Source organism: Eschscholzia californica, unplaced genomic scaffold, assembly GCF_041429995.1.
Source record: "Eschscholzia californica isolate CP2 unplaced genomic scaffold, dmEscCali1.0.p SCAF_2, whole genome shotgun sequence".
Lineage (NCBI taxonomy): Eukaryota > Viridiplantae > Streptophyta > Magnoliopsida > Ranunculales > Papaveraceae > Eschscholzia > Eschscholzia californica.
This window is the reverse complement of record NW_028238309.1, coordinates 16,609,148-16,625,912: the sequence shown is the minus strand read 5'-3', so window position 1 is coordinate 16,625,912 and position 16,765 is coordinate 16,609,148. Positions and strand designations below refer to the sequence as shown.

Sequence of the window (16,765 nt, the reverse complement as noted above, 5' to 3'; positions counted from 1 at the left end):
ACATAAACTATCAAGTATCTTTGAACAAGGTAACTTCTAAATATCAAATATACGAGATAATCCCAAAGAAGAATCATGATATCTTCATACTACGAAATAGTACTTTCAATCCAACACAGTGGATCTCAACCGCCTCATTATCATCACTGCCTCTCTGCAACCGGTCATTGCAACCTATAAAAGTTGAAATTTTTTGTCTAAGGTCTAAAAATAGGGGGGTTAATCAGTCATATATCCACTCCTAAACCAATAAACACTATAAGACCAAAATAAAATATGAAATGGTAAATAAGTCCAAAAGTGTACTTTTTGGTGGGCCCCACGCTTCAAGCTATTTATTTTCTCATATTATTGCCCTTTTATAAATATATTTTAACCTATAATAAGCCAGAAGTTTCTTGTGGTTGAGTTAATAAGTATAGGTCGCGACTTTAGGGAATAAAGAAAAATCTCCGGGGAATAAATTCTCTAGGGAATCCGTATTTTTTTTGTGCATTCTCGGGGGAATATTTTATTTTAGTCCAAAAACTCACTGGATCAAACATTGATCCCTAATCTTCATCTTCTTTATCACCTTCAACACCACAACTTCCCACCACCACCACTCCGACCACCATTGCCAACGCTTCTATTTCCTCTCTAATTAATTGTTACCCTCTCTCTCTTACGGACTCCCACGAACTATCTCTCTCTCTCTCTCTAATAACTGACAACAAGAGTAGAAGGAATGAAAGAACAACAAGATTGACCAATAACTGATCTCTCTCTCTCTCCAATTATGAAAGAACAACAAGATTGACTAATAAGTGAATATCAGAATGAATGGGTTCTGTGAGAATGTTGGAAGAAAGATAAGGATTTGAAGGTTTGAGCAGTTATAGAGAAAGGTGTAATAGTTCCTCTTAGAGAGAGATTACTGAGAGAAAGCTTGTGAATACAACCCAAATACTGATTCCAGGTAGAACTTTGAGATCTAACAAAACTGGTTGTGGACTTTTATTTATTTATTTTGTTGAAAGAAACTGGTTGTGGACTTTGGTATATATGTTAAAGTTACCAACAAGAGTAGAAGAAATAATGGAACCCAAATACCAATTTGAGATACCCTTTCTTTTGCTTATATTCTTTCATCTTTTCTATCTCTTGTTGGGTTTGTGTTTACCAGAGAGAAAAAGAAAGTGAGAAGATGGATACGTGAGTTGTATTTTTTCTCTTATTTTCTTGTTTCTTTTATTTTCTTGTTGTGTTATTTTCTTAGGGGATTATTGGGTTTGGTGAATGAGAGAGAAGAAGATTCAGAGAAGAGAGAGAAGATGAATATTAGGCGTTAATGTTTGATTAAGTCAATATTTGGATTGAAAACAAAATATGCCCCTAAATCAAATATTTATTGACTAATTATGTATTCCCCAGAGAATTTTTTTTATTCCTCAAAGTCGCGGCCTATTTATATCTAGTTCCTCCAAATCAACCAAAATCCAGAAAACAAAAATACCACAATGACTTCTTAACAAAAAAAAATGTACGACTAAAATTTCCCTCTAAAATTCTACATATTCCCATTATAGTTATATTGCATGGGGCATGTACTTGTAGTGTACAACCAAATTTTAAGGGGGTACTGTAGGGATTTATACCCTTATACTAGTGTTTATATCGGATAACGACATCTAATGTCTAACACTAATATCCCCAAGATCATCATGCAAAACTAGTAATTAAACTAATGGAGATAGTAGATTACCTTAATCGTTTTTCCCTCGAACTAGTTGAATTGATTAAATAAGACCAAGAGCTTCAAACGTAGCTCCTCTACTTGGGACACGAGCAATCAATTTGATCTCCCACCTTGTTGTATAGCTAGCACACCAATGGTGGTTGGAAAGAAGAACACCTTCTTCTTTGACTAGATAGATAGTAATGGGAATTAGCTCACTTTCTCCTCTCTACTTGATGTGGTAGAGTAAGAAAGCTTAGAGAGAAATTCCACACCTTATTCTCTGTCCTAAGAGTGTTTATATAGAACACCTCTTTTAAGGTTTCCTAAAACACCCTTTAGAATAAGATTTAGGGAAATAGTCGAAAATAGCAACTATTGGTATTTTCTCAATTCCCTAAGGAGGAGGTGTTCAAACACCACGAAAATTGGCAGATATAATTTTTATTATATCAGCAACTAACCCTCCAAAATTCAGCCCAATCCGAGTCCTAGAAGTACCCGAACCGGTCTAGGCCCAAAACCCTGTTTTTGGCCTTTTTGTACTATCTTTGCCTAATTCCTTTTTAGGCCTATGAGATATGTTTATGGGACACTCCCATGATTATATCTCACTCCCACTAGTCATATCCTAGATCAATTTGTCACTCTTATGTGTAACCCGTTGTAGGATCCGATCGAAGTTAGCCGCGAATTACTTCGTAATTCGACGATCGTAGTTGGTCTCTAGCTACAACTCTACGATCCCTAAATCAATCGGACTTGATGATCTTCCACATCAATTGTCCTATCCGACAAATTGTTCGCATTGTCACCTTGGTCGAAGGACATCTCCTTCAACTCCTTCAAGTACGTCTTGTAATCCGGCGCCTACAGCACTTATGATGGGCCCTTTAACTCCTCCAAACATCAGGGTATTGTTCACCCCCTCTCTATCCAGAGGACAAAATAGGTCGGCTAAAATTGGGCACTCGGTGTACGACTGGATAGGCTCCACGTGCACCTTCAATCGTGTCCTGGAGAAAGTAATCTGATGCAGCTTGTGTGTAACTCCTCCAAAGTGATTGTTTTACAGAATGCCACATGGCAGTTAACTTAGTTTGCAATGCAGTCCTCTTTTGACAATTGTCTTTGATTTTTCTATACTCAGTACTGATCCTAATAGAATAGTAAATACTTGGTTGTCCAAGTGTTTGATAGTGTTGACATCAATTTCAAAAGTTCCAAGATCCCAGCTTCGATTTCTAAAGAAAGTGGAATTTATAATCATTGAATTTGGGTTATTAAATGTATAAATAATGTAATAAATTTGTCGGGTTTTAAAACTCTATGTGGTTAGACTTTAGGCCTCTTGTAATGACGAACGTAGGTCGTAGTCAATTTCATTAAAAGAAAATTCTTTTTTATTAGTAAAGACTTTTTGGCTCTTGCCAACAATTGGTAGCCCAGTTGGTAAGTGCATCTACTCCTCATATAAGGAGGTCCTAAGTTCGATCACATAGAACTATAGAAGTGTAAATTCAAGAATATTGAACTTGAATATAAATAAGCAAGGGCGAATCTATGTGAAGACTAACCCAGGCTATAGCCTGGGTTAGATTCAAATAGATCCAGACCACAATAATATTACTTAAGAGATGTAGCCCGGTTGGTTGATGTTGACTCTTGCGCCCTCAAGGTCAGAGGTTCTCTTCTATAGAGAGTTGTTGTGACTATTCTTTTGTCGTAATCTTTTTATCTCTTTATAGAGAGTTTAGTAATGTTTACAATATTTTGTTTCTTCTCGGAAAGACAAAAGAGTTTATGCCCTATTTTTTTTGTTTATATGGAATATAACTATAAAAATTTCTCACTTCTCAAATCCTAAGCATGTCTACTAGTTGAAAACAAACAATAAAAAGTTATCATAAAATGAATAAATGTATAAAACGAAGTAATTGTTATCGAGTGATAAATGTCTTTATCTTTTGCAAGCACTAACGTTTTCTGAATACAAATTTAATATGCAAATTTTACTTAAGTTAGCCTTACCCAGAATGAAATCCTGGCTCCACCCCTGAGAATATAGTTCTCCTACTAAATTTATTAGTACTACTCCCTCCGTCCCATTTTGTTTGGGTGTTATTCCTTTTGAGGAAGTCCCAAAATGTTTGTCCACTTACTTTAAATAAGACTCATTTATTACTAGTTTTAGTGAGGTTTCCTAAACTACCCTTACTTTTAATACTAATAAAAAAATTCTATTGGTTCTACACTAGTTCCAATGTAGTTTTCAATGTAATACTTTAAAGTAAACATGGGTAATTTAGGAAAATACTTTTAGTTAGGAAGCAATAAATGATAATCCTTAATAAGTTGGATCTCCCAAAAGGTCAAACAAAATGGGACGGAGGGAGTATTTGTTTTCTTTAGATTCTTATAGTTGGCTAAATGGTCATAGTTGAATTTTTTTTTTTGTTAATTAAGAAATCATTGTGGTATTCCATTTTGGTTGGTTTTGGAGGAGCTAGATATAACGATTTTTTTGTTAAGATTGCTAGATATAGAGATTAGCACATCTACATTAGAGCATCTCCAATGCAACACTCAACAAAAACTCAATTAATCTAATGTGTCAAGTATGAGTTGAGTTTCTCTTTCCTAGGTTGCACTACTGAGATACTCAATTCAAAATTCATCTCCAATGCAACACTCAGAAAAACTCAACATTTAGTTTAGATCTACTTTTGGTTCTTATTTTAATATATAAAATGTTGATGTGGATCAATTGAGATACAACAATAAATGTTGAGATACTCAAAAGAAAACTCAACAATTGAGTTTTCTTTTGAGTATCTCAATTTTTGTTGTTGCCACGTCATATTAAGACTCTAGTTGAGTGTTGCATTGGAGAGTGCTTTTTGTCAAAAACTCAAGTAGTCGTATGTGTCAAATTGAGTTTTGTAAGTTTTGTTGCATTGGAGATGCTCTTAGTTAATAAGTACTTTTTGAATTACATGGATTTATCTGAATCTGTTTAGAAGTTTATAATACGTCTACTAAATATAAAAAATCTAGTCATAATCTAAGGCAACCAACATTCCAACTTAACTATTTGGATGAGTCTGAGAGAAACAACAACTTTAGAATTTGATTTCGAATCAAATTTCAACCCTGGCTGCATAAAAAAAAAAACAGAACACTAAGTAAATGTGCTTGAATCGTGTGATAGATGACACTAAAGCATGGTAGTACCAGGACAAGCCTGATTTCTACCTCTATCAAAATCCTAGTGTGTTTAATTCTTTTGGATGTCTAATGAATATGTAACGTTTGGATGAACAATATCCTCTGTATTATCACAAAAAGTTTTGTTTTATACTCACTTTTAACTTATCTTCTATAAAAATAAATAAAAGTAAAATAGACCTTTTAGCCGAGGAAGACTTATATGGTTAAGAATAGACCACAAAAGTAGACTTGCTCCATAACTAAATAGGAATCAACGGTCTACCGAGAGTTATAAAGTCCATCAAAAGAGAGGATGTTGATTAAAAATAGAGATTGTTGATTTCGTGTAGGTTTGAATTAGGCTTTGATATGTAGTCTCTTCAAGCATTACTCTTTGGTTAATTGGTTGACGCAAAACGATTGGCTAAAAGTAGTAGGTGGTTAGTGCGGGGAAAAAGTTTGAAAACCCGAAGTCTATCATGGATGCTCAGGCCCGTTAGAGCACAGAGACTCGAAACCTGAAGGCGAGTCCAACTCAACCGACTTGATGAATTAAACAGGTCGAGCTTGGGTTTTGAGGTGCTACTCGACATCCCAACTCGGTATATTTTCTCATATCGCCCGGTTATTAACGTCAACCCATTAAAGAATAAACAGGGACTAAAAGTGGTTTAACCCACATCATCAAGAAAAATCACATGTTTTGATGAACTTTATTTTTCTATTTTTATTTTCTGAAACGACCACCTTTATTTATAATGATGGGGATTTTTCTATTGACCTTCTCCCGATAAGCACGAGGTAGGGTCGAATTCAGGTCTTTGGTTGTTGGTCCAAGTGAAGTTATTTCATTGGAAAACCTAAGAAAATCATGAAAGTTGATGAATGTTGAGATTTCTTCGAATGATTGGTTGACTAAATGGATGTTTTAATTGATTCAAGCTGGATTTTAAAATGTTTATTTTGTTGGATTCGTAATATCTTACTCGTCTGAATGACTAATTTAGGTTAAGGACCCATTTGGTACGTGTGAAAACGTGAGTAAGAAAGTCGTTTTCTCAAGAAAATCAGTTTTCCGCTGTTTGATCGACCACTTTAAGTAAGAAAATCGTTTTTCTAAGAAAAAATAGTGTGCAAATGATCTAATTTTTTTTCCCACCTTTTAGATGAGAAAGTTGATTTCTCACTCTCTCTCTTCCCGTAGCCCTCTCTCTATATTTCTCTCCTACCGTAACTCTCTTTCTCTTCATCTCTGTTAACACATGGGGGTTTTAGGGTTTGTTGAAATTCGATAGGATTTGGGAAAGAAAAGAACCCGAAATTCTAAAGGCACTCCTCAAATGCTTAACATTATATAACCTTCGACAAGCACCCACCACGATTTTCTAAAGGCACCTCATTTTCTTTCCCATTAGAAAAAAAAATGGTTTTTCTTACTCAGACATTCCCGCATAACAAACGGATCCTAAGTAGTCTATTCAAATTCAGACTAGGCAACATCAAACAAACACCACCTTAATGGTGAAAAACATGACTTATTGCATAAAAGAAATAAACACCATGAATTCCTGTATGCATGTATAGTAATAGTCCAGTAAGGGAAGCATGTATAGTAGTAGTTCAGTAAGGGAACTCCGGCCATTTTACTGAACTAGGCGACGGGCGGTCACAGACGTCTCGGAATCGGACGATCGTGGGCTGGTTCCGGGACTAGATCCCACCCCTAACTAGGCCACATAAATAGTGATAAAGTAACGAACTACGGACCATAAATAGTAATAATTTAGCTTAATTATTAACGGTAATGTTGTTTGGGGCGAACCCATAAACCTACAGAAAAACGAGCAAATAGTTTTAAATACCCGAGTTATAAAAAGTTTTTTGTGAAGAGCCACGCATCATTAGCTGATTTTAACTTAATTAGTACTGACTTTTTGATAAAAGATCGTGTTAAAAGCGGCTATAGAACAAAACTTTTTCTGGTAGTAGCAAGGTTTGTTCATTCATATATTACTAGGGTATATCCCGTGCCCTAGGGCACGGACACTTGTATCAATCAAATGTTACGAAATCTATTGTCATATTTTATTGAGAGAGAGAGATTTTTATTAGTTACTTTTTTGTTTCTTTTCTCTTAAATTAGTTACGTATTATTCTATTGAGAGAGAGAGAGATTTCAATTTCTTTTTTCCACCCTTGAAATTTTTTTTTTTTCCACCCTTACAATTTATTTTTTTCTCTTGAATTTATTGTTATATTTTATTGAGAGAGAGAGAGAGATTTTTATTAGTTATCATTTTTTTGTATTACTTTTTTGTTTCTTTTCTCTTAAATTAATTATTATTCTATTGAGAGAGAGAGAGATTCAATTTCTTTTTTCAACCCTTGAAATTTATTTTGTTTCTTTATTTCTTAAATTAGTTATTTTATTTCTAAGAAGGAAACGATTATTGTTTTTTAAATTGGTAACTTTATTTCTACGAAGGACCATATTTTAAATTTTGAGAAGGGCTTCTAGACAATATCCTTTATTAAGAAAGGATATTTGTCTCAGTCATCGTTTTCCCTTCTGTTTTATTATATAGATATTCATTATAAATTCAAAAAAATGGGAATATAATTCGTTTCAGACAAGGAATGGAATCGAGCTCGTCCGGGTACTACTCGGCTTTAATGTTTTAGGTCGGACGACTTTACTTGGTGTTTTTTTCTGCCACGTTTGGAATTTGACTTAAAATCAGATTCAAGAGTTGTGTTTCTGCTTGACTTGGGCCTAATAGTTAAGTTAGATGATTCAGACAATTAGATTTCAAATATTTAGTTAATGTATTAAAAGAAAAATTCTAAAACAGATTCAAATAAATTCCACAAATACTTCAATACTTAATGAAGATGTACCGATCTCTATATCTGGTTCATCAAATAATCAACCGAAATCCACAAAAAAAAAAAACGAATATGACCATTTGACCAACAATAAGAACCTAAAGAAAACAAATAGTGATAAATATATATATATATATATATATATATATATATATATAGAGCTATATATATACTTCCACCGCGGCAGCAACCCTCATGATGTTTGTTGTCGCTTATCTTCTACAGCGGAGTGCAGTTTATGTAAGGACGAAAATAGTGTTTTAAATCACATATGGTACAAGGAAATATTATGTCTTCCATTAAAGCATAAGTTCCCATAATTATTTGGTTCGGTGCTTCTACTTCCTCGCTAATTATGTATCGCTTCTCGCAACGAGCACATCGCCAAGAATAACTCTGCAATATTGTGCAAAAACGTAACGGTATTAATATCAAATGATATATAAAATTAGGATTGTAAATTGTGTTAACAATATAAATAGTATAAGGTACATATGGAAGAATAAGAAGAGAAGGAAGAAAAACTCACGAGAGTAGTTAATGGAAGAGGATTTATGTAATGCGAATCGTCATGAACTCGACGATAAACTGTATTATTTAGAGTAGCTTGTCTGAGGTATTCGTTGGCTTTGTCGTCATCCTCTGGGAACGAAAGCAACATCTTCGGTTCAAACCCACTACCGGTCGGAAAGACTTCCGGTGGAGAAGGATAAGGAAAAGGGTCATTGTATACTTCATCAAGGTAACATGATCCAGTAGAGGACATGCTATCATCTTCATCAATTCCATCCACTGGGTTTGGGTTGGACCTACTGATATTCGACATAACTAGCTAGGTTTTCTTCTTTTTGTGTGTTTAGTGGAGACAGAGAATAGGTTGTGTTTTGTTATGGTTAATTAGTATCTCCCTCCTATTTATATACTCTTTCTTAAATCTTAATATGATTAGGTTTAGGAAACATAATCTATACTAGTAAAACGGAGACCACTAGATTCTAGGTGGATTATAAGAGTGTTTAACTAGAAATATGCTTCCTAAACCCAATCCGCATGTAAACTAGAAACTCAGACTGCCCCTATTAAATTTTGGGTTATTTCCCTAATGGCCCCCTACTTTGTGACTAGCTTCCCGCCTGACCCCCAACTTTACGAGAAATACCCATATGTCCCCCTTCCGTTATAACACCGTCACTCTCTCTCCTCCATCATGTTTTCTCTCTCTGCCAAGTCACGCCACATCATCACCTTCTCCGGCAGAGGTCGCCGGCCGGCGACTTTCAAACTAAAAAAAAAAAAATTTCTCTCTTCCTCTCTCTCTCTAAAACTACTCCGGCGAAGGGAGACCTTCGCCGGAGTGGTCTGTTCTTGAAGAACAGACCGAGATCTATTCGTGAAGACTACAAACATGCATCACACCATAACAAACATCAGAATATAAAAATAACTAAATAAAACCAGGGTGTAACAGAAAACGGGTTTCAATCTAAGTCACTGAAAAAAAATGAAAAGAGAAGATGAAATGAAGGGGATAGGGTAACTTTGACCTAACGATATTAACTTTGTCGTTAGGTGAAATCTAAAGGGGTGGATTGAACAATTTATAAGAGGCTCTTAGAACCAAACCTCCAACTTGAGGTGTGCTTAAGTCTGTCAGACTAAAGTTGTTGAGCGGAGATAAATTATTCTTTTCTTTTCATCTTCTCGATGTCAGTTGTGAAGTCAAATCTTAGATTGAAGCAACATTGTGTGCAAGGCAAAGCATCTAGCTATAATGATTTCTCGTTATTAAGGTGGTCTTTGTTTATCTATTGATTCTAGCTCGTCACATTTAAAAGGAGACAACACGATTCCAACCATAACAAACATTTGGGTGCTTCTAAAGGCACCAGACCAAAAGGTTGTTAGCATCCATCTCTATTAGCACCAGGTCCAACTACTCATTTCTCTGTTAGCACCGTCCAACTATGTAGGCACCGGTCAAGGTAGAGTTAACACTAACCCCACCGTCTTCAACTTCTTAGTCTTCTCTTGATCAGTAGTTGTAACCAGCTGCCGTGACTGATCTGAGGATGAGAAATCCATCTTTCTTTTGTTTCTGTATATTCAGTAGAAAGAATAAATGAAGTATGATGATGAGTTGAAGAGTTGAACAACAATAACAAATTCTTAGTAGAAATTCTTTTGTCTGAATTGTAATACGAATGGGGATTGAAAAGAGTTGAGCAATTCTTAAGGCAATGGAAGAAAGAAGATGAAACTAGGTTTTTAGTCCATAAAAAAACAAAGTTACGAGAGAGGGTAGTTTGGTTAATGTATGAAGCAACAAACGAGAGGGTAATCCCAACACAAACAAGAATGGTTGAATCATGAAAAACGAACATAAACTGAGGAAAATAGTATATAAGAAAGTCAATTAAAGAAGAAAACAAAAAGATCAAGAGAGAGAGATGGGAATACCTGATGATGGGTGATGTTGATGGGTGAGTAAACAAAGTTCCTTTGAGCTGCTTACAAAACCCTAACCCTATTGAGCAATTAATAATACTTTTTTCTATTCATATATTTTGATGATTGTATGTTCTAAATTAACTATTTGTACGTAATATTATGTAGGTTGGAGTTTCATGGAGAAGAAGTGTAATGTTACCCATCTCTCTCTTGTTTTTGGAAGAAGAAGATGGAAGAAGCATTAGAAGGTGAACGTCACCCACATTAAAACCGGTGCTTATAGAAAACCCGGGTCAATGGTCATTGATCCGTGTCAATAAAATTTCTGGATGCTAACAGCTTTTTGGCCTGGTGCCTTTAGAAGCACCCCAAACATTTTGAAATTTAGCTCGAGTCAACTCAGATTTCAGATATATAACTTACCCAAAGAAGGCATTAACTTAAGTCAGATTCTTTCTATAATCAAACTGTCCTTTTAAGAAATCTCAACATTCAGAATAATATGAAGTCTTGAAATCAAGAAAGTTAGTTAAGTTGTTACAGATTTCAGTTAGTTTAAACTGTTATTTTCAGTCTTCTCTTCCTCCTCCTTTATAAGCTAAACCCTCCCCCACTTCTTCAATCTCTCCCTTGCCTGATCACCCAATCAATCAGAGAACCAGAGTGAGAGAAGGAATGCCTTCAGAAAAGAGAGAAAATATGGAGACTAATCCCCCCACCACCACCAGTGAGCCCCCTCTCAGGAGCTCCACCACCACCTCTCTTTCTCCTTCTACAAGTCCCACTGACATTATGGAGATTGTTTCCTCCACCACCACCACCAACATGACAACCAACAACCAGGAAACCCCTTCCTCCACCACCAACAACATGACAACCACCAACCAAGAAGCCCCTTCTTCCACCACCAACAACATGACAACCACCAACCAAGAAGCCCCTTCTTCCACCACCAACAACATGACAACCACCAATCAAGAAACCTCTTCCACCACCAACAACATGACAACCAACAACCAAGAAACCCCTTCCTCCAACACCACCATCACAACCACCAACCAAGTCATCCCTTCCTCCAACACCACCATGACAACCACCAACCAAGTCACCCCTTCCTCCACCACCACCATTTACACCCCAAAACAAAAAAAACCTTCCTCCACCATCATTAAAGATCACTGGTCTTTCAAACAGGCTGAGAAGACCGTTACTAATAACTTGATGATTTCTGTTCCTGCCCCAAAGAATCAGAAGCAAATGATAAAGTCTGTAATAATACAAGGACCACCAGAATTGGCTCGCTTCGATTTCTTTTGCCCCAGCTGTGGGAGGCAACACCTGCTGCAAAAAATGGAGGAAAACCAGTATGCAATTAACATGTTGCTATGCCCTTGCGGAATATATCGTTTCAAATTTGCAGATTGATTTGTTGAATATGACTCTTTTTTAAAACAGAGACATCTTGAGAAGAAAACTAAAGAAGACGATAATAGAAGGAAACCTATGTGGGTGTGATTTCATCACGTATGGGTAATTTTTACTCTTGATGAGTTATCGCTTGTGTGGTCCTATTCTTTCATTAGGTGCTCTAATTTTGTGCTGTAATCTTCTATTTTTCTTAGTTTCTTTCTTCTTTTGTTGCAGAAACTTTGTATTACAATAGATGAAAGAGAGACATGTGTTTTCCTTATTTCTGCATTCTTGTACTTCCAAATTGTCCTAACTAACTGCAGTTTCACGGAAATCCTGCCTAAATACATAGTATGAATCTACCTCATTAGCGAACTTATCAGTCCAAGAGGTGGACCAGCATTTTGCTTCTGTTCACATTCCTTTGCCCAATAACCAGACATAGGTGCTCCCGCTGGCTTGACTTCATTAATTATCAATGATAAGCACCTTGCATTTGACCCATGAAGATCATCTGAGATTGCTCCTGTAAATTTATGAAATTGTAATGTATAAAAAAATTATAATACGAAGATGTAGAGCTTAAAATTAGATAATCAAATTTAACTTACAAATAGTTGTAATGATTCATAATCTACAACGGCTCTTTTAACTAATATTTTTTTTAAGAAATGACAGGTTTAATTTCAGTGTTCCCATGAATTGAAACCGCTTTATGCTTTGAGTCTATGCAAAATAGGTGAAAAATAAGTTTACATTCAATAACCGGATTTATTAAATATGAGCGGGTTAAGTTAAATTTGATATACGAATAGGTGCTAATTGCTACTATGCTTTCTAACCTGTGCAAATTCAGATGCCCAACCATTAGACCCATGCTTAGACCCATGCTCTTGTGGAAATGAATGGGCCGAAGATTCTGGATTACCACGTAACACCATCTGTTGGTTAAATTCACCTGCCCACCCATCTCCAGCTTGAGGAACTCCAGCTCCCAGATTACCTTGACTATCATTCCAATATTTTTCCATTTCATGCATTCCAGCTCGCATATACCCTTTTGCACGGAGATCATTATCTATTTCCAAAGAATGCAATAGCGCATTTACCTGAGAAAATCGCAATTGTTAACTGATTCCTAGTATAAGCAAGATATGACTTTGTTACAATAAACTGCTAGTATCTGAAGGGAATAGCATGAAGTTGCAAGTTGGAAACAGGCCCCCGTGACACCTATAGCAACCAAAATTCAATGAATATAACTCAACGAACATATCAAACTTACCTTCCTCTATTGACTCGGTCTGAGTCAAAAGTCTAGTCTAGCCCAAAACTCAAGGGAGTTGAAAAGATACTAGTAGGTAAGGGTAAAACTATAATAAAGACCCACCTACCTAGAAATGTGAGCGAACTCAACTTATATCAATTTATGATGTAAACTCTCTCAGCCTTGAAGTGGTATTCAAGGAACTAAGTCAATAATTAGCAAACGAGTTCGATAAGAAAAAACGTGCGAATAATTATCGATCAGGTCAAAATGAGCCAGTTCCAAACCAAGAAAGACGGTTAAAAACTGCAGAATAAGTTTGTCGGGAGAGAAGATGAGGTGGAATCTTTTACTAGGTCAATTAAAAAGGTAAGAAATCAGATAGGAGCTGTGCCAAAACATAGGATAGAGCCTTGTAGGTTCTCGCCCATGCTTTCGACAGCATAAGCAAGGAGGTCCAAGTTGGTCTGTTCAAGATTGATTAGATAGCTAGAATATTCTTAGTTATGACTAATCTAGTTCTGCTTACGCAACGTATAGAGATACAGAAACGCATAAAGCCAATCCAGTTAGACTGCTCCATGCTTTATCGCGGCATTATCAGTCTAGCCCCCATTACCCAGATAATCTAGTTAGATAAAAAAAAAAAAAAAATTAAAGCAGAAATCTTTCCACACGCTTATTCTCATTAACTTATTGCAACTTGGCACAAAACCTAGTCCATTCCTAGGTCCAAACCCGCCAGCAATTAGACGGTAGAACCCCGTAGTCCAAGTTGTCCTAGGTCCTAAGTGTTCTTCAATTTGCGTACCTCCAAGACCAGAAATCTGAGTGTCATACTATTGGGTCACAAGAACACTAACAAAAAGAGCCTAAGTCGTAAGAATCATATATGGATGCTGTCTAATGCACTTATCGACTTCTAGTAGGCTCTACCCTTGAATTTACTACGATTGAGACCCTTAAACCACACATCACAAGTTGTCACCGAAACATAAATATCAAACTACCTGTTGATAAGCCATCATTGCATCTGGACTCTGAACACCGTTAGCTTTCAGTTAATTTGAGGCTCAACGCAGAGTCTGGAACGATGATATAGCTTTGGCGAAATCTCTGGTCAAGTTGTGCAGGACACCAAGAACTATGTGAACATAATAGCAGCTTCATTGAACGATAAAACAACCTGCAAATATAAAGACGTAACTTTTTCAATTCCTTATTACATCTAAATAAATGGACTCGATACCAACTGAAGTGATCGGAATCTGCTCGTTCGCTCTATAGAGAATAGACACGAAGTCGTTTCAATCTGACTTTGAATCGTCTAACTCAAATGGACCCAAAAATCAACAAAAATACGACTCACACATCACTGAGTGATACGAAAACAAACATACTGACATCTGACTCAAATCAATCCGGAAGTCAGATTTCAGATCTGAGTTAGAGAAAACACTAGTTAACAGGAGATAGCAGCACTAAAAACAAAATTACACAATAGACAAGTTTGATTGACATAACTAATGGATGTGAAATTGAAGTATTAGAGACGGGAGAGAGAGAGAGAGTGGTTACCAGGGTTTTAGAAGAAGAAGAAGAAGAAGAAGAAGCACCAAATCTGAAGCAGGAGATCCTGGTACTGCACAATGAGAGCTCCTCCCGTAACCAAATCTCTCATCACCGTCGCCCTTTTTCTTTTCAATCGAATCCGGTTTGAGAAGTGGCAGAATGAAATGAAAAGGGGAACAGAATTTCGTTTCTAAGGCACGATAACCGTCTAATTTAAACCATTTTGAAAGATGTCTAAATCCCAATAATGTGAAAGAGACCTAAAATCCGACAAAGAGGAATAGTTAATGATGACATTGGATGACATTCCAAAATCTGTGCAACATTCAACCATGTACATTTCAAAGTCTGCGATTGTTAGTGACATTCAATTATGAATATTTTGAAGTCCATAATTGTCAGTGACATTCTACCACATATATTTTTAAGACGGCGAATGCGCAAAACATCTTAACTTAATTTATGACTCAATGATACACCATGTAAAAGAACGGTCTTGATGTAGTCAACACTTTAAATTCTTTTTTGTCTTTCAATTCAGGTGAGTCATCAAGTCAAACATTTAAATTAGTGTAGCACTCCCCAAAAATCTTCTGAGAACATCAAATTGTGTCGAACCCGATTAACTTTCTTTTTGATACCTTGTTTTATTTGGGTCAGAAACGATCATAAAATCCAACATTGTAAAAGACTGGCTTGTTCAGATTCATTTGCTCCTCTCTTCTTGATTTATTTTTTTCTTCTTCGTGTCAGTATTTTTATCGTGTTGATGTCTCTATTTTATGTTGAGAATCTAAAGTGGTGATATTTTTGTAAGGATTAAACACGGGGCCTCTCACAAATTGGGTGTAATCCGGGGCCTATAACATTTTGGGAAGGGGCCTTTAGCCGCACCCTTTTTGAAAATCGAGATGATGATTTTTCTAAGATAGAAAAAATTTGTACACATTCTAACTTTCTCTTTCCTGTAAATCTCTTCTACCTTGTGTTACTCCAAGAAATTTATATTAGATCTAAAAATAAAACACTAAAACGAGTGCCCCCTCTTCAAAAGTGAAGGGTTTTGGGAGAGGGATTTCTTAGGATTTTTCTACAGTGGTTATTTCGAAAGATTATGGAGAGAAAAACCTGAGATCTCTAGAGTTTTGGAGTTTATGTCAACATTTTCAACCACTCGCACAAGTAAGTGTTGACTGAGGATTTCTCTTATTTGAACCTTGATAACTGTTATTTGTGTTCATAAAAAATTGAATCAAGACGAGAGAAAGAAGGAAAACTAAGATGAGAGGGAATGACTATGCAGATGGAAGTATGAGAGGAGGAACAAAAGAGGGAGAATTGGAGAGGAGAGAGATAAACATAACTGTGTACATAAACTAAATGAATTTATTTGGCCGCGACTTTGAGGAATAAAAAAAGTTCTCCGGGGAATACATAATTAGTCAATAAATATTGATTTAGGGACATATTTTGTTTCCAATCCAAATATTGACTTAATCAAACATTAACGCCTAATATTCATCTTCTCTGAATCTTCTTCTCTCTCATTCACCAAACCCAATAATCCCCTAAGAAAATAACTCAACAAGAAAATAAAAGAAACAACGAAATAAGAGAAAAAATACAACTCACGTATTCATCTTCTCACTCTCTTTTTCTCTCTGGTAAACACAAACCCAACAAGAGATAGAAAAGATGAAAGAATATAAGCAAAAGAAAGGGTACCTTAAATTGGTATTTGGGTTCCATTATTTCTTCTACTCTTGTTGGTAACTTTAACATATATACCAAAGTCCACAACCAGTTTCTTTCAACAAAAAAAATAAATAAAAGTCCACAACCAGTTTTATTAGATCTCGAAGTTCTACTTGGAATTGGTATTTGGGTTGTATTCACAAGCTTTCTCTTTCACTAATCTCTCTCTAAGAGGAACTATTACCCCTTTCTCTATAACTGCTCAAACCTTCAAACCCTTAATCTTTATTCCAACATTCTCATAGAACCCATTCATTATGATATTCACTTATTAGTCAATCTTGTTGTTCTTTCATCCAACATTCTCAAGTTATAAGAACAACAAGATTGACTAATAAGTGAATATCAGAATGAATGGATTCTGTGAGAATGTTGGAAGAAAGATTAAGGGTTTGAAGGTTTGAGCAGTTATAGAGAAAGGGGTAATAGTTCCTCTTAGAGAGAGATTAGTGAGAGAAAGCTTGTGAATGCAACCCAAATACCAATTCCAGGTAGAACTT

The 16,765-nt window shown here is 35.8% G+C and overlaps 1 protein-coding gene across 5 annotated transcripts; it reads right to left on the bottom strand.

The window, feature by feature from the left end:
* Positions 1 to 10,714: 10,714 nt before the first annotated feature.
* Positions 10,715 to 14,689, bottom strand: LOC147556560 (peroxisome biogenesis protein 5-like). 5 transcript variants are annotated; one of them, XM_086664571.1, is made up of 6 exons: positions 14,517 to 14,689; positions 13,949 to 14,124; positions 12,514 to 12,780; positions 12,035 to 12,197; positions 11,245 to 11,602; positions 10,715 to 11,201 (listed from the first exon to the last, which is right to left on the bottom strand). In XM_086664571.1, the coding sequence occupies exons 2-4, from the start codon at positions 13,964 to 13,966 to the stop codon at positions 12,147 to 12,149; spliced, it is 336 nt and encodes a 111-aa protein (XP_086520697.1). In that variant the 5' UTR covers positions 13,967 to 14,124; positions 14,517 to 14,689; the 3' UTR covers positions 10,715 to 11,201; positions 11,245 to 11,602; positions 12,035 to 12,146. The 5 variants fall into 5 exon arrangements, with proteins under 5 accessions (XP_086520697.1, XP_086520698.1, XP_086520696.1 ...); XM_086664572.1 differs by having other exon boundaries at positions 11,245 to 11,599; positions 14,517 to 14,688; XM_086664570.1 differs by having other exon boundaries at positions 10,715 to 11,602; positions 14,517 to 14,688.
* Positions 14,690 to 16,765: the final 2,076 nt, after the last annotated feature.